Source organism: Dendrobates tinctorius, unplaced genomic scaffold (assembly GCF_039654945.1).
Source record: "Dendrobates tinctorius isolate UK_male_01 unplaced genomic scaffold, ASM3965494v1 ptg000070l, whole genome shotgun sequence".
Taxonomy (NCBI): domain Eukaryota; kingdom Metazoa; phylum Chordata; class Amphibia; order Anura; family Dendrobatidae; genus Dendrobates; species Dendrobates tinctorius.
In genome coordinates, this window is record NW_027361738.1 from 17,666,527 (window position 1) to 17,684,472 (window position 17,946).

The following is a 17,946-nucleotide window of genomic DNA, read 5'->3' on the forward strand; positions in this document are numbered from 1 at the left end:
CAGTTGGGTTACAGAGCATTGAGAGGACTTCCCGGTTAGTTACATGTTTATCCAACACCACAACACTCAAAACACCCTACTAATTGTGCACACCATACAGTGAAAAAGGGGGGGAATGTACGGGTGCTGTCATGGGTTCCGGAAAAACCGGCTACCGGTAAGTAACCATGGTGGTTTTCCCTTCACCCATGACAGCACCACATGAGAGATTTTTGGAGACTTCGAAACACCTTAGGGAGGGACCACCGCTTGCAGCACCCTTCTACCAAAGGTTAAGTCAGCAGAGGAGGATAGATTTAATCTATAGTGCTTAAAGAAGGTTGAAGGTGAGGCCCAGGTAGCGGCCTTACAAATTTGTTCGATTGATACCTCTGCCTTTTCAGCCCAGGAGGTCGCCACGGCTCTGGTGGAATGAGCTTTGATGCCGTCAGGAATCGGGATACCACTAGCTGAATAGGCTACACTAATGGCTTCCCTGATCCATCTAGCAATAGTCCCTTTTGAAACCCCATAGCCTTTCCTGGCACCCTGAAAAGCTACGAATAGGGACTGTGACCTCCTCCACTGGCTAGTGGCAGATATATATTCTACAAGAGCTCTTTTAACATCCAGACTATGGAATTTTTCCTCCCCCAGATTTTTTGGATTTTCGCAAAAGGATGGAAGAACAATTTCCTGACCCCGATGGAAATCTGACACTACCTTGGGCAGATAACTGGGGTCTGTTCTTAACACTACCCTATCCTGAAAGACTTGCGTATAAGGAGGATTTACTGAGAGAGCCTGTAAGTCGCTTATCCTGCGGGCTGATGTGAGGGCTACTAACAGGATCGTTTTTAGGGTCAAAAACTTTAGGGGTAGCTGATGTAATGGCTCATACGGTTCTTTTGTAAGGGCTTCTAACACCAGGTTTAAATCCCAGGGGGCTATTCTAGGTATTGGAATAGGTCTAGCTCTATGGCAGGATTTAATAAATCTGGCTATCCACCTATCTGATGCCAGTTTGCAATTGTAGAGCGCCCCTAGTGCCGACACCTGAACCTTAAGTGTGTTTACTGCTAACCCCATCTGCAACCCAGATTGTAAGAACTCTAGGATGTCACTAATCGGAGGTTCTTTCCCTAACGGCTTACCCAAGAACTGTAGGAACTTATCCCATGTTCTGCCGTAGATGTTAGTAGTCACCGGTTTCCTGCTTTTTTGCAGAGTGGCCACCAGCCCAGGGGAGAACCCCCTATCTATTAAAAGCGACCTTTCAAATTCCACGCCGTCAGATGGAATCCTTTGACCTGAGCGTGTAATATTGGACCCTGAGCTAGTAGGTCCGGGATTTCTGGCAGAACCCAAGGATCGGAGAGGGACATCTTCCGTAGCAGAGCGAACCAGGGCCTTTTTGGCCAAAATGGAGCTATTAGAATCACCCTGGCTTGATCGTTTCTGATTTTTCTTACCACAGTCGGGATCAGAGCTACTGGGGGGAACGCGTAAGCCAGTCTGAAGTTCCACTGGATGTGCAATGAGTCCACTGCCCATGGGTTTTCCCTTGGGTTTAGAGAGCAGAACCTGTTTGCCTGTTGTGCTTGTTTGCAAAGAGGTCTATCACCGGTTCCCCCCAAAGCTGAATTAACTTTTGAAAAATGGATCGGTTTAGTGCCCATTCTCCTTGCCTCAGGGTATTGCGACTCAGGAAATCTGCCTCTATGTTTTCTGCCCCTTTTATGTGTAGGGCTGTCACGGAGTGTAGGTGATCCTCTGCCCTGCTCAGAATGTTTGTTGCTGCTTCCATTAAGGAGTGTGATCTTGTCCCTCCTTGGTGGTTGATGTATGCCACTGCTACCTTGTTGTCTGACATGATGCGTACATCTTGACCCTGGAGTAGCGGAATGAAGTGGTTTAGGGCCTTGCCCACTGCACACAGTTCTCTCAGGTTGGAGGATGCCTTCCTTTCTTGAGGTGTCCAGGAACCCTGACCTATGAGGCCCCTTAGGTGTGCCCCCCACCCCGAGGAGCTTGCATCTGTTAAAATTATATCTGTCGCCTGTCTGTCCCATGGTATTCCTAAGGTCAGATTTGTCTCGTTCAACCACCAGTTGAGAGAGTCTCTGGTTTTTAAGGAAAGCTCCAGCTTTCCTTCCAAACGCCCTCTTAGCGATCTTTGTGCTCTTAGTATCTCCCACTGGAGTTGCCGGGTGTGAAACTGAGCCCACCTGACCGCCGGAATACAGGATGTTAGGGTACCTAGCAGGGACATTGCTTTTCTTAATGTCATACATGGTTGGTTTCGGCCTGCCAAGGCCAGATTTTGCACCTTCTCTATCTTGGACTCTGGGAGCAGACACTCTTGCCTTTCTGAGTCCAGTATAAATCCTAGGAAGGTCTGTTTCTTTAGGGGTTGTAATTTTGATTTTTTGAAATTGACTATCCACCCTAACTCTTGCAAGGTGTTGATCACCTGAGTCAGCTGTGCTGTACAGTGGTCCTCTGAACTGCCCACTATAAGAAAATCGTCCAGGTATGGTATTATGACCGTATCGTGAATCCGGAGAAAGGCTGTCACTTCCACTATGACCTTGGTGAAGACCCTCGGGGCTATGGATATGCCAAACGGAAGAGCCCTGAACTGAAAGTGCCTTAGTGTGCCCTGAATATAAAGCGCTACCCTCAGGTATTTCTGGTAATCTGGATGGATAGGGATGTGGTAATACGCATCCTTTAAATCGACTACGGCCATGAAGCAATCTTGATGTAGCAGCTTCACTGCCGTAGTTACTGATTCCATCTTGAAGGTCGGGTTCTTTATCCATAGATTGAGGCGTCTGAGATTTATGATTGTCCTGAACGACTGATCCGGTTTTTTTATTAGGAAAAGGGGTGAATAAAACCCCTTTCCTTCCTGTAAGCGTGGCACCTCGGACAGTACCCGCTTGTCTATCAGGCTCAGGATTTCTGTTTCTAAGGCCAGTTGTTCTTCGGTCATCTTCCTGATAGGTGTGATGACGACCACGGATTTTGGCTGACGAATAAAGGGGATTTTCAGGCCTTCTTTTAGGATGCTCAGAATCCAGGTGTTGGAGGAGATCTTTTCCCAGGCCTGGAAAAAGAGTGCCAATCTCGCTCCTACTGGAATACTGGCGTCACCGTGGTGACTTTTTGGAGGTGGAGGTGCCTCCACCAAACATAAACCCTGATTCTTTCTTCTTTTTATCCTCCCATCTTCTCCTGTCAGCGGGAGGACGTCCTCTATTGAATCTTCCCCTCCGAAAGGGCTGTCTCCTCTGATCCATAGGGAATCTGGGGAAGCCTTTTTTCTTATCGCCTGCTTTCTCCAGAATATCATCCAAGTTTTTGCCGAACAGGAATCGGCCATCGCAGGGGAGAGAGCACAATTTGGTCTTGGACTGAAGGTCACCCGGACAGCCTTTAAGCCATAACGCGCGTCTAGCAGCATTTGATAGTGAAGCTGCTCTGGCTGTTAATCGCATAGAGTCCGCCGAGGTATCTGCCAGAAAAGCCGCTGCCCCGTGCAAGAGATACATGTCTGATAAGATCTTCTCTCTTGGGACCCTTGACGCCAGCTTCTCTTCTAACTGCTGCAGCCAGATCATGAGGGAGCGTGCCGTGCAGGTGCCCGCTATCGCCGGCTTAAGACCTCCTGCTGTTGCTTCCCATGCGTGCCTCAAATATGAGTCCGCTTTTTTGTCTAGCGGGTCTCTAAGAACCCCTGCGTCTTCCAAGGGCAGGGCCGACCTTTTGGAAGACCTGGACACCGCTGCATCTATTTTTGGGACTTTGTCCCATATTTCCGTATCCTTGTATTCAAAGGGGTATCGCCTCTTAGAAGCGGATGGAAGGGCCCCCGATTTTTCAGGCTTTTTCCACTCCTTCTCAATAAGCGCCTGGATTTTCGCGTTTACTGGGAAGGTTCGTTTTTTCCTCTCCTGAAGCCCCCCAAACATGACGTCCTCTAGGGTTTTGGCCGCCCTTTCTTCCTGTAGGCCCATTGTGGTTCTAATGGCCTTTAGGAGGGCATCTGTATCTTCTACAGGGAAACATGGCTTACCCCTTGTGTCACTATCTGAGGAGTCTGAGGAGGATGATTTTTCCGCCTGAGATGATACTGATGCGGAATCTGAGGGGGAACTAGGGAAATCCTTCCTGCTTTTTTTCCCTTTTTTCAATAAGGACTTAATTGAGCCTTCCATTTCTGACCTGAGGGCAGATATTAGATTGGCTGCGAAACTAGGTGCTTCCTCCGCCATAGTTCGTTGAATGCACGAAGCACAGAGATCTCTTTGCCAGTCTCTTGCTAGGGGAGATTTACATATAGCACAATCCCTATTGTTCTTCTTGCTTCCTGCTTTTCTGGGCCTTTCCTACAGGGTGAAGCATACAATAGAAAAACCCCCTATTAACATACTGCTGACATTCACGAAGATCACTCACCACCCGTAATCAAGGGTACCGGATTTGGAGGCTGCGTCGGAGCACCTGACCCGCGCTCTTTGGACCTTGAGTAGTGCCCCGACCTGCGGCTGGGGCGACTGCTGCTTGAATGGCTTCCATGCTTTCTGCCAGAGGGCTGTGAGGGAGGCAGGGACGCTGAACGTTCCTGCTCGGACTCCATCTTGCACCGCCGATCTACCGCTGTCTTCCCCTTTAAATCTGCATGCCTCCGCCTGGTGAGCGTCTTCCTCCCCTCCCCCCTGCGACCGCCGGCCCAGCGCTTCAGAAAGCCGGCCGGCGTCGCACCCGGCGCCATTACACCGTCGCCTTCTGCTGACGTCAGCCGGCGCACCCAGCATTCCAAGCGCCGCTGACGTCAGCGGCCGGAAGACGCCAGCGTCTCTCCCCTGCCACGGGGATCGAGATGCGGCGTGCGCGAGGGGAGGGCGGCGCGGTGGGGGCTTCCCGGAGCCACCGGGATCCCATCCACGCCCGCACGAACCCGGAGCCCCAGGGACCCCGGGGACTGCGCTTCCAGGACCCGACGGCCGGCGCTACAGGTAAGCTACCTGTTCTTCCCGCGCCGGGACGGGCCTGGGTCTTCTTTCTCTTCGCCCATGACAGGCACCGCCACAGTGGGATTCCTTCCAGGACAGGAACCCAACTGAAGCGGGGGAGAGGTGCCGCCCCTTATGTCTCAGTAGGTTCCTGTCCTGGCGGGGCGGATCCCTCTCTCATGTGGTGCTGTCATGGGTGAAGGGAAAAACATGATGAACATGCCAGAAGGCTAATGTAACGCTTCCTGCAGAATGCCGAAGAGTCAGTAAGAAAACCCTAAAAGCTGTGCGCCCCTCCAGCACACCCCTGTTTTTTGGAGCATTTAAGTAAACGGTCCCGGGTACAGAAACGCATTTCTCCCACATTATACGTGGGGCTGATAATGGACCAGAGATCGACAGCCTCCGAGGTTCTCCAGGATGTTTTCTATTCAGGTCTTTTAATTAATAAAACCACATGAAAACACAACACAAAGTAACACAGAAATCGGGCGTGATCAATTCCAGTAATGATGAAGAACCCACGTCTTAAGTTGTCTTTTTTGAGGATTCCCAGATGTGATTTAAAATAAAAATGAATACCCAAAAAAACTTGTATTAACAAAATATTTAAAGAAAATAGGAAAATCTGTGATCCCATTTTGTTTATATCCACTTGTAACAAGTAAGGGTACCGTTACACTTAGTGATGCACCAGCGATCCCGACAACGATATGGATCGCTGGTGCATCGCTAAGTGGTCGCTAGTGAGCTGCCACACAGGCAGATCTCACCAGCGACATAGGAGGGGTCGGGGGTCGCTACTTACCTGTCAGACGCGGCGATCCTGACGTCCTCCCGCCAGCTTCCACGCGTCGCTCGTCGGCGCCACAGGAAGCCCAGCAGGAAGCGCCCGACGAGAAATGATCCAGGACCTTCTCGCGCGATCAGCGATGAGCAGCGGTGGGGGGGGGAACGGTCGGAGGTAAGTATCACACATAGCAATATCGCTATAACGTCACAAAATCGGTGATGTTACAGTGATATTGCCAGCGATATCGCTATGTGTAACGGGGGCTTTACATAGAATCAGATGTTACGTCACACTGACCTACCCTTGAGATTCCAGCAGAAGTTTGAGGAAGAAAGGAGAGCTCACATTTCTCGAGGTACTTCTCGGAGGTTATCTTTCCAAACAGAAGCGTGACCACAAAACCCCTAAGTGGAAAAAAATAAAATTAACATTGCGCATGTGAGTTACCTTTTTTGGTTCTAAAATTAAAGTAAAAAGTATCTTTGTGATTTTGTGCTAAGTAAAATTAAGCAACTTAATGCACTTAGATGCAAACTTTAACGATGTTACTACCAGGGTTCTCCAACACTTTAGCATGCCAAATACCCATCTTGTGTTCCTACGATTAGAGTTGGATAGACTGACATAGGAAGAAGCTGCAAAAACCTGTGAAGGTATGTGCAGAAGTCAGGAATTGGCAGCGCTTTGGCCGCAGCACATGTCCGCTCCGTCCATAGCGCTGCCGGCTACTGAACGCAGGTGAATCCGCATGTTATCACTAAACAGTTCAGAATCACCGCGTCCAATACATTGCACGGGTGAAATTTATTTTGTGGCGACTCGCGTTTGCAAGATAAATTCACATGCTGTGGGGTCTGGAAAGACGTGGCACATGTCCGGCTCCGCAGCTGAGCAACGGGTGTCTCAGGAAGCATAGTGGGCATGGGATTTCTTGAAGGCTCATCCACTCTGCTGTAACATCTGGACGCTGCACAAGTACACAACGTTCAACTCGCAGCGTTTACTGATCGTATGCACATACCCTCAGGCTAAAAGCACAAGTAGCAAGTTTCCTGCAGATTAGCTATGAAGGTTGTGGAGCAGCAAATATATAGTATAATACAGAACCAGCGGTATAGCAGATATTTAAAGGGTTTATCCAGAAACAAACATTTTTTTCTGTGGGCCCAAGAACTAACCAGATGTCTGTTCTGCCTAACACAGATTTCTGCAAGCACAAAGTGGTCACTGACCGCTCCTGCCACGTCAACAGAGCAGCTCTTCTTCGGGGGCTGCTCTATCAACGGGGCATGACTGTCAACGTCACGGTGATTGACAGCCGCCTTCTCTCAGTTATGCAGAGGAGAGCCGGCTGTAAATCATCATTACTTCAGCCGTCATGCTCCATCCATCAATTGAGTGGCCAAGAAGAAGAGCAGCAGGATCGCCCACAGGAGCAGTCAGTGACCATTCTGAGCTGGCGCCGAAAAGAACAAGCAGGTACAGTATCTGACTTTTTTCTTTTTTTTTTTACTAGGAGCCAAACTTGACTCTAAATTGGTGGCCCATTGCAAGATAGGTATAGTCAGGTTGGGGACTCCCATGAAAGTGGTGGCCATTGACTCTACGCCCCTCACCAAGGACACGATTAATTTTGTTTCTGAGGAGTTCATCCTCAAGGTGGGGCCCGTACACCAGGAGCATACATCTTGTTTAATTTTGGACAATTTTCCTGCAGGGTTGGTGTTCCCCTGGTTGCAACTCCATAACCCATTGACTGGGAATTCTGTGAGATTTTGAGATGGGGTGCTAATTGTGTAAAAAAAATGTTTGATTTCTGTGTCTGTATCGTCCGTTGGTTTGAAGGGTATTCTGGAGTACCTGAAGGACTACGAAGACTTCTCCGAAAAGGAGGCTGGGTTTTTGCCACCGCACCGCCAATTGAATTGTGCTATTGACTTGGTTCCAAGTGCTAAATTGCCCAAGGCCTGCTTGTAAAATCTCTCTGGTCCTGAGTGGGCTGCTATGAAAGAATACATCTCCAAGAGTCTCCACAAAAGGGCACATTCGTCCTTCTGTTTCTCCTGTGGCTGCGTTTTTTTTTTTTTTTTTTTAAACAAAAAAGGGAAGGTGGTCTACGCCCATGGCTCGACTTTCGGGAGCTGAATAAGATCACGGTGAAAAATTCTTACCCTCTCCCACTTATTCCCGATCTGTATAATCAGTTGTCTGGGGCTAGGCTGTTTTCTAAATTGGACCTGCGAGGGGCCGGGAGGGCGATGAGTGGAAAACCGCTTTTCTCACTACTGAGGGGCTGTTCGAAAATTTGGTCATGCCTTTCGGTCTGACTAATGCTCCAGCAGTCTTCAAGAATTTCATCAATCATGAGTTCTCTGACTTTATTGGGCGTTTTATGTTTTTTTTATTTGGACAACATACTTGTCTACTCGCTCGATAAGCAGGCTCACATTGGTCATCTGTGGGCAGTTCTACAAAGGCTCGGGGAGAATTCTCTCTTCGCTAAGTTAGAGAAATGTTCATTCTTTGTTCAGGAACTGTTTTTTCTGGGGTTTATTGTGTCTGCTGAGGGGTTTCGTATGGATCCTAAAAAGGTTCAGGCCATTGTCGACTGGGTTCAACCACGAGATTTGAAATGTCTGCAGTGTTTCTTAGGATTTGCTAATTATTATCGCAAGTTTATAAGGCAGTTCTCAGGTAGTCAAACCTTTCCTGGCGCCTGCGCACTGCAGTACTCTGCTCTGCCCTCAACAGTGCGCCTGCGCAGGAGCCACGACGGGAAGCAAAGAGGACATCACCGTTAGAAGATGGGAGGACCCGGACCGCGACACCCATCGGACCAAAACCGGACCGCCCCCCGGTGAGTATAATATAACTCATTTTTCTTATCTTTCAGGTTGCATCGGGGGCTTAACTACAGCATTACAGAATGATGTAGATAAGCCCCTGATGGCGGTGCCGGCAGCTGATACTTGAAAAAATAGGTGACAGATTCCCTTTAACCCCTTTACCCCAGGCGATTTTCCGTTTTTTTTTTTTTTGGTTTTTTTTTAATTTTTTCCTCCCCTTCTTCCAAGAGCCTAAACTTTTTTATTTTTCCTTCCATACACAGCAGAATGAGTGCTTGTTATTTTGTGGGACAAGTTGTACTTTTGAATGGCACCATTCATTTTATCATGTTATGCACTGGAAAGCGAGAAAAGTGTTCCAAGTGTGTTGAAATTGCAAAAAAAAAAAAAAATGGAATTTCACAATTTTAGGAAGGGTTTTATTTACCATTTCACTATATGGTAAAACTGACCTAGCAATAGGATTCTCCAGGTCATTACAGTTATGAAGATATCAAACATGTATAGTTGTTTGCTTGTGTCGCCATTTTCTGAGAGCTGTAACGCTTTACATTTTAGGGATACAGTGCTGTGCAATGGCTTATCTTTAGCAACCCGATCTGCTGTTTTTACCGATATTTTGGAGTAGATACAAAATATAGATCGCCTTTTACTGCAAGGTTGCGACAGCCAAAAAAATAAAAATGTGCAATTCTTGCTTTTTGATTTATTTTCTTGTTACGCTGTTTACCAATTGGATGAATTTAATTTACTTTACGCTTTGAAAGATCGAACTATTATGAACGCAGCAGCAATGGACGAGCCAATGGGCACGTGGAATGACATGCCCTCCTGTCGGCGCGTGTAAAATGCCGCTGTCAGAAATGGACGGCAGCATTTAAACAGGTTAATAGCTGCTGGCTCCTCTCCGCTGGTGGCTGTTAAAAGGCACATGAGGGCTGATTAAATCAGCCATTATCTTCTGGGAAAGATGTGAGCTCTGCGTGCAAGCCCACATCAAAGGCAGGGACATGAAACAGGATGTAAATGTACATCATAAGTCGTGTAGGGGTTAATAAGTAAGACACACTTGTTTTGACTAGGAAAGTAACCTTTATGGAATGAAAATGGTCGACCAGCGTCCAAGTGTACCCAACTCGGGATGGTCCTAACCTCCAGTATTAAAGCCTTGCCACGTATCAAAATGATGTAAATGTGAATAAGGGCCAAGCAGGACCTGGTCCAGAATATGGATCCCCAACATCAGGTCAAATACATCTTTTTTATTAATTGTGGTAGATCGGCTCATTCGGCTGCACATAGATCGACACAGGAACCGTTTCTATTTAAAGTCTGGATGGTTTATTGCAATCCTCAAACCACATCACCAGAAACAGTAAATACAGCCTTTGTCTGGCATAAGGTAAAATAAAAAAGTAACAAGTCTGTAAAATAATGCTGGTTAGCCCACCTGGCTTAGAGACCACATTCTTAGTCCTTTTTGCAAAGACATTCAAATCCAGGAGATCAGACAGCTCCAAGCAAACCCACCACCGAATGACTGAGAAGGCTATTTACCTTCTAACCCCCAACCTGGGGAGGCGATATGCTGAGCAGCTGGTCACTTAAAGACCTCACAGTTAAAATGGCCAATTAACCCCTCTCAGCACTTAGTGCGCTGGAGCAATTTCTCTAGGTTCGTATCACTGAAGCAACAACCTCGGTGATACACATCTCCCATCCATCACATAAGACATACAGTTTATATTGTGAAATCAGGGGAGAGTTGCACTTAAAAGAAGGGATCCCTATCAGTTTTGACCCTGGTGAAACATTAGGAAAAGAGATGACATTGCAAACCTTCAGCCATTAATATTTCACTGTACTATATTGGCCCTCTAGACGTCTGCTTCCTCAGGCCGTTCCAGGCACTCAGCTCTTACATCATATGGGCACTGTTTGTGTGATTTGGATTTATCTGCAGCACTGGATGTTGTACAAAAACGATTAAAAAAAAAAAAAAAAAAAAAAGAGCCAGGAAATTTATTCCACAGAGGTTGCGTGCTAGAAATAACTCGTACAACCTCTTAGGATCGTAAACTCCCATAAACTTAGACGACCGCAGCAAACAGATGTGGAATTGCAGATGACAATAGCGGAAATGCACCGACCTTGTAAATGATCAGCTTTCTTATTGATAAGGTTCATGAACCCGAGCACAGATGAGACCTATCTCAGTCATATCAACAGAAGCACCCGCCAACAATATCAAGGCGTGCACAGAATTCCAGGAAACAGCAGAGCACAGCGAGCATCCACAAGGAGAAAGCAGATAAGGATTGTGTAATATCAGTAGGTCAGGAATACGGAAGATCATACGCAGCCGGTGCCTCTTAGGCCTGTTTCACACATCCGTTTTTCCCCATCAGTTTTAATCTGCCATTTTACTTGGCGGATCCGTTTTTTTCCCCATTGACTTGTATTAACGGCGGATCTTGACGGATGGTCATCCGTTCGATCCGTTATTTTACGGATCCGCCAAGATTTTGCCGTCCGCTGAGCGGACAGGACGGACAATGACACGTTTTTTCCCCCCCCGGCTGGATCCGCATTTTCTATTGCGCCTGCCCAGGAGAAATGCCTGTGTCGGAAATTTAACCCTAAACTCAGTTCTGTCGTCTGAAAAAAATTCTCTCTCCCCCCCCCCCCCCCCCCCAGGCAGCAGTTCCTTTAAAATTCCTCCTTCAACGGATCCGTTAAAACAACGGTCCGGTGCCAACCAATGTGGTCAGTACAGGAAAGGATCAATTGTCTGCCATTTTAGCGGATTTTAATTGACGAAAAAAACTGATGTGCGAAACAGGCCTTACCCACAGGTTACTGAACATGGGCACAGTGTGGGTTTTACCTTACGTGCGTTGTCATGATAATGTGAATTTCTCACTATGGTAAATCCAATATATGGTTCAAGATTTAAGTCACAACTAAACCATTAGGGTATATGCACATGCTGTTTTTTTTGTGTTTTTTTCCCCCAAAACTTGAAAAAAAATTTAGTACTAGCAAAGTAAATGAGAATCCTAAGTGTCACCCACACATTGCTTAATTTCTCCTTGAAGGAGATTTAATTCTGCAGCGTGTAAATTTTTGATAGCATGCATTTTTGCTACAGGATTCCCCTGTAAAAGCAACAAAAATGAGCTTATGTAAGGCAGTGCTTGTTCCTGCCAACACATCAACATTTGCAGCAGAATTTTCGGCAGCAAATAATGAATGTGTGAACATACCCTTCCAGGGCTTCCTCATATGTCAGTGCCCTACAATATATTTCCAAGCAGATCGGTTGTAATCCAGATCTCGAGACCATCACGATCACTCCACACCCAGCTTTCCTCTCCTGCCTGAGCGCACACAGAATATACAGGGTGGGCCATTTATATGGATACACCTAAATAAAACGGGAATGGCTGGTGATATCAACTTCCTGCTTGTGGCACATTACTATATGGGAGGGGGGAAAATTTTTCAAGATGGGTGGTGACCATGGCGGCCATTTTGAAGTCAGCCATTTTTGATCCAACTTTTCAAATGGCCAACCCTGTAGTACAAAGTCAATAGAAAACGGACTAAAGCAGAGCAATCCGGTCCCCCAGTGATCGGTGGGAGTCTCAGAATCCAGGCCCCAGCCAATATACCTGTAATTAAGAGGGAACTGAAATGTGAAAAAAAAAACAACTTAGGGTTTTAAATACACAAAAATTCATGTCCGAACAGTAGTTACAGGTCTTCGCTGTGTCCTGACACATCACTGTCCCTAACCCTGGTTTCGTCAGAAAAAAACAGAGGCACAATCTTAGACCTCCAAAGTTACTGACGCTACTCCTCTACTTCCTTAGACCACTAGGATCGTTTTCATGAGTAAGACTTTTTTTTTTTTTTTGTATTTTCCGCTCTCTAAACCTCCCATAGTCAGAAAAATCTGGAAGCTTCTCAACAGAGGACAGCAGATCCGTCACTCGGTCCTTCATAGATCAGACTGACAAAATGACGTGTAAAGCATCAGCGTCTGATAATCCGAGTGAATGGTGAACACGCGACGCGTCTCCTGCTGTGACTCACAACGCTGACATCTGTGAGAGTGAGACAAACCCAATAACCAAACCGGCACCTCATCCATCACTAACATACCAGCACCAGATCACCATGTACACAACCTTACACACTTTCTGCAGAGACTGGCTCTTCTCTCTCTCTCATACGTTATGTCAGGCAGCAGTAAGGCAGGAAAGTGACTGCGACAATTACGGCTTTATAGTCCGATATCACCGTGTCTAATAATGACAGTAAACTGCATGGTAGCAACTGTGAAAACTGCTCACGGGGTCCTGTGTTCTATCAGTAAGTAGTGAGTAATCAGCCTGAAACCATTAAAGTGTCTGTTTATTGGGGGTGCATTCAAGAAAGGCATAAACTACAGGATCCTATAAAAGACTGCAGAGAAGCCGAGATGTAACCGTAATAATGGTAATAAGCACAATACTGACATACTACATATTATCCTTCATTGTCTACATGCCCGCCAGGGTTTATGCAGAATCAGAGTGATCATTTTATCAATACAAGTTGGCTTCTGTAACGTATAATATATATACACACACACACTACATACATACACACGTGTGCAGAATTATTAGGCAAATTAGTATTTTGATCACATCATCCTTTTTACACATGTTGTCCTACTCCAAGCTGTATAGGCTTGAAAACCAACTGCCAATTATGTAAATCAGGTGATTTGCATCTCTGTAATGAGGAGGGGTGTGGTCTAATGACATCAACACCCTATATAAGGTGTGCTTAATTATTAGGCAACTTCCTTTCCTTTGGCAAAATGGGTCAGAAGATAGATTTGACGGACTCTGAAAAGTCAAAAATTGTGAGATGTCTTGAAGAGGGATGCAGCAGTCTTGAAATTGCCAAACTTTTGAAGCGCGATCACCGAACAATCAAGCGTTTCATGGCAAATAGCCAACAGGGTCGCAAGAAGCATATTGATAAAAAAAAGGCGCAAAATAACTGCCCAAAAATTGAGGAAAATAAAACGTCAAGCTGCCAAGATGCCATTTGCCACCAGTTTGGCCATATTTCAGAGCTGCAACGTTACTGGATTATCAAAAAGCACAAGGTGTGCCACACTCAGGGACATGGCCAAGGTAAGGAAGGCTGAAAAATGACCACCTTTCGACAAGATACATAAGATAAAACGTCAAGACTGGGCCAAGAAATATCTTAAGACTGATTTTTGTAAGGTTTTATGGACTGATGAAATGAGAGTGACTCTTGATAGGCGCCAGATGGATGGGCCCGAGGCTGGATCAGTAAAGGGCAGAGAGCTCCACTCCGACTCAGACGCCAGCAAGGTGGAGGTGGGGTACTGGTATGGGCTGGTATCATCAAAGATGAACTTGTGGGACCTTTTTGGGTTGAGGATGGAGTGAAGCTCAACTCCCAGACCTACTGCCAGTTTCTGGAAGACACCTTCTTCAAGCAGTGGTGCAGGAAGAAGTCGGTATCGTTCAAGAAAAACATGATTTTCATGCAGGACAATGCTCCATCACATGCATCCAAATACTCCACAGCGTGGCTGCCCAGTAAAGGTCTAAAAAAAGAAAAAATAATGACATGGCCCTCTTTTTCACCTGATCTGAACCCCATAGAGAACCTGTGGTCCCTCATAAAATGTGAGATCTACAGGGAGGGAAAACAGTACACCTCTCGGAACAGTGTCAAGGAGGCTGTGGTGATCGTAAACAGATCAAGCAACAGACAGAATTCTATGGATGGAAGGCTTTTGAGTGTCATCGTAAAGAAAGGTGGCTATATTGGTCACTGATTTGTTTTTGAATGTCAGAAATGTTTATTTCTAAATTTTGTGTTGTTATATTGGTTTACCTGGTGAAAATAAACAAGTGAGATGGATATATATTTTGTTTTTATTACAGTCATATGTTAAAGTTTGGGCACCCCTATTAATGTTAACCTTTTTTCTTTATAACAATTTTGGTTTTTTGCAACAGCTATTTCAGTTTCATATATCTAATAACTGATGGACTCAGTTATATTTCTGGATTCAAATGAGGTTTATTGTACTAACAGAAAATGTGCAATCTGCATTTAAACAAAATTTGACGCTGCAAAAGTATGGGCACCCTTATCATTTTCTTGATTTGAACACTCCTAACTACTTTTTACTGACTTCCTGAAGCACTAAATTGGTTTTGTAACCTCATTGAGCTTTGAACTTCATAGCCAGGTGTATCAAATCATGAGAAAAGGTATTTAAGGTGGCCACTTGCAAGTAGTTCTCCTATTTAATTCTCCTATGAAGAGTGGCATCATGGGCTCCTCAAAACAACTCTCAAATGATCTGAAATCAAAGATTATTCAACATAGCTTTTCAGGAGAAGGATACAAAAAGTTGTCTCAGAGATTTAACCTGTCAGTTTCCACTGTGAGGAGCATAGTAAGGAAATGGAAGAACACAGGTACAGTTCTTGTTAAGCCCAGAAGTGGCCGGCCAAGAAAAATATCAGAAAGGCAGAGAAGAAGAATGGTGAGAACAGTCAAGGACAATCCACAGACCACCTCCAAAGACCTGCAGCTTCATCTTGCTGAAGATGGTGTCACTGTGCATCGGTCAACAATACAGCGCACTTTGCACAAGGAGAAGCTGTATGGGAGAGTGATGTGAAAGAAGCAGTTTCTGCAAGCACGCCACAAACAGAGTCGCCTGAGGTATGCAAAAGCACATTTGGACAAGCCAGTTACATTTTTTAAGAAGGTCCTGTGGACTGATGAAACAAAGATTGAGCTGTTTGGTCATACAAAAAGGCGTTATGCATGGAGGCTAAAAAACACAGCATTCCAAGAAAAACACTTGCTACCCACAGTAAAATTTGGTGGAGGTTCCATCATGCTTTGGGGCTGTGTGTCCAATGCCGGCACCGGAAATCTTGTTAAAGTTGAGGGTCGCATGGATTCAACTCAGTATCAGCAGATTCTTGACAATAATGTGCAAGAATCAGTGACGAAGTTGAAGTTACGCAGGGGCTGGATATTTCAGCAAGACAATGATCCAAAACAACGCTCCAAATCTACTCAGGCATTCATGCAGAGGAACAATTACAATGTTCTGGAATGGCCATCCCAGTCCCCAGACCTGAATATCATTGAACATCTGTGGGATGATTTGAAGCGGGCTGTCCATGCTCGGCGACTATCAAACTTAACTGAACTGGAATTGTTTTGTAAACAGGAATGGTCACAAATACCTTCATCCAGGATACAGGAACTCATTAATAGCTACAGGAAGCAACTAGAGGCTGTTATTTTTGCAAAGGGAGGATCTACGAAATATTAATATCACTTTTATGTTGAGGTGCCCATACTTTTGCACCGGTCAAATTTTGTTTAAATGCAGATTGCACATTTTCTGTTAGTACAATAAACCTCATTTGAATCCAGAAATATAACTGAGTCCATCAGTTATTAGATATATGAAACTGAAATAGCTGTTGTAAAAACCAAAATTGTTATAAAGAAAAAAGGTTAACATTAATAGGGGTGCCCAAACTTTAACATATGACTGTACGTTGCCTAATAATTCTGCACAGTCAGTTACCGGCACAAACAGATATCCTCCTAAGGCTGGTTTCACATTAGCGTTGAAACAACGCTGCGCACTGCGTCGGTAAGCCCCGCCCCCTGCCCTCCCCATCCGGGATCACCGCCTACTTTTGCATTTGCACGCATGTGATCGGCGCACCCTATCTTTAGCATAGGGTGCGCAGATCATGCGCTGCCAGTGTGAAAGTAGCGAGCTGCGCACTTTTGACGGTGCGCCGTGCACGCCGAAATGCAACGTTGCATTTCGGCGCGCACGGCGCACCGTCAAAAGTGCGCAGCACGCTACTTTCACACTGGCAGCGCATGATCTGCGCACCCTATGCTAAAGATAGGGTGCGCCGATCGCATGCGTGCAAATGCGAAAGTAGGCGGTGATCCCGGATGGGGCGGGCAGGGAGCCGGATCGGGGCAGGCTTACCGACGCAGCGCGCAGCGTTGTTTCAACGCTAATGTGAAACCAGCCATAGATAGCAAAATCTAAAAAAAATCCACTCCAACTTCCAAAAATATTAAGCTTTAATAATTATGAGTTTTTTGGGTTGATTGAGAACATAGTTGTTGTTCAATAATAAAAAGAATCCTCTGAAATACAACTTGCCTAATAATTCTGCATACAGTGTAAATATACACACACGTACATATTGCAGACCGCAGTGTCTCTATACGCTAAACGGCCGTCATTTCTCTGATAAGATGTTGCACAGTTTCTTCTGTTCGCTTATGGAAAGTGTTGAAATGACGGTGGCCATATACATTTATATACCCCTGACGGTGGCCATATACCTTTACATACCCCTGACGGTGGCCATATACATTTACATACCCCTGACGGTGGCCATATACATTTATATACCCCTGACAGTGGCCATATACATTTATATACCCCTGACAGTGGCCATATACATTTATATACCCCTGACGGTGGCCATATACATTTACATACCCCTGACGGTGGCCATATACATTTACATACCCCTGACGGTGGCCATATACATTTACATACCCCTGACGGTGACCATATACATTTACATACCCCTGACGGTGACCATATACATTTATATACCCCTGACGGTGACCATATACATTTACATACCCCTGACGGTGACCATATACATTTATATACCTCTGACAGTGACCATATACATTTATATGCCCCTGACGGTGACATACACATTTATATACCCCTTGAAAGCTCTTCAGTGATTTCTGCAGATCTCTTGGTTTATTCACAAGGACATGTCAGTAAGAGAGGACGGCGTGCAGCGGCTCATACAAACATATATCTCCTGTAAAACGCATAGTACTTACCCACCCACGAAGCAGAGGATATAAAAGGCAAAGTAAAATATAGCAAAGGGTCCAAATGTTATGAGGAAGAGCACGCCACCGAGACTACCCCAACCCCATATGGAAAGACTGGCCTGCAGAAAAAGAGGAGAAAACAAGATATTACACAATTGTGACTGAAGCAGGAGATTATTAAAGTAGTAAATTTACCATATTTAAGAAATTAAAATAAGCATTTTAGGAGTCCTCCACCGACCCACCCAGCCTGACAGCTGCAGCTTGTACTGAGCAGTGTGAGGCCTCAGGATGAAGGATGACACTGAGGCGCTCTCAATCAGGCTGGAGAGGATATGGA

The 17,946-nt window shown here is 45.6% G+C and overlaps 1 protein-coding gene across 2 annotated transcripts in view; it reads right to left on the minus strand.

Annotated features, from left to right (window-relative positions):
* Nucleotides 1-17,946, minus strand: part of SNX13 (sorting nexin 13) — a 140,084-nt gene that overhangs the window by 82,352 nt on the left and 39,786 nt on the right. For both annotated transcript variants that reach the window (XM_073581437.1, XM_073581438.1), the window contains exons 2-3: nucleotides 17,613-17,725; nucleotides 6,095-6,197 (exon numbers count right to left, since the gene is read on the minus strand). In XM_073581437.1, coding sequence (XP_073437538.1) covers nucleotides 6,095-6,197; nucleotides 17,613-17,725 — 216 coding nt within the window. The remainder of the gene's footprint in view (nucleotides 1-6,094; nucleotides 6,198-17,612; nucleotides 17,726-17,946) is intronic.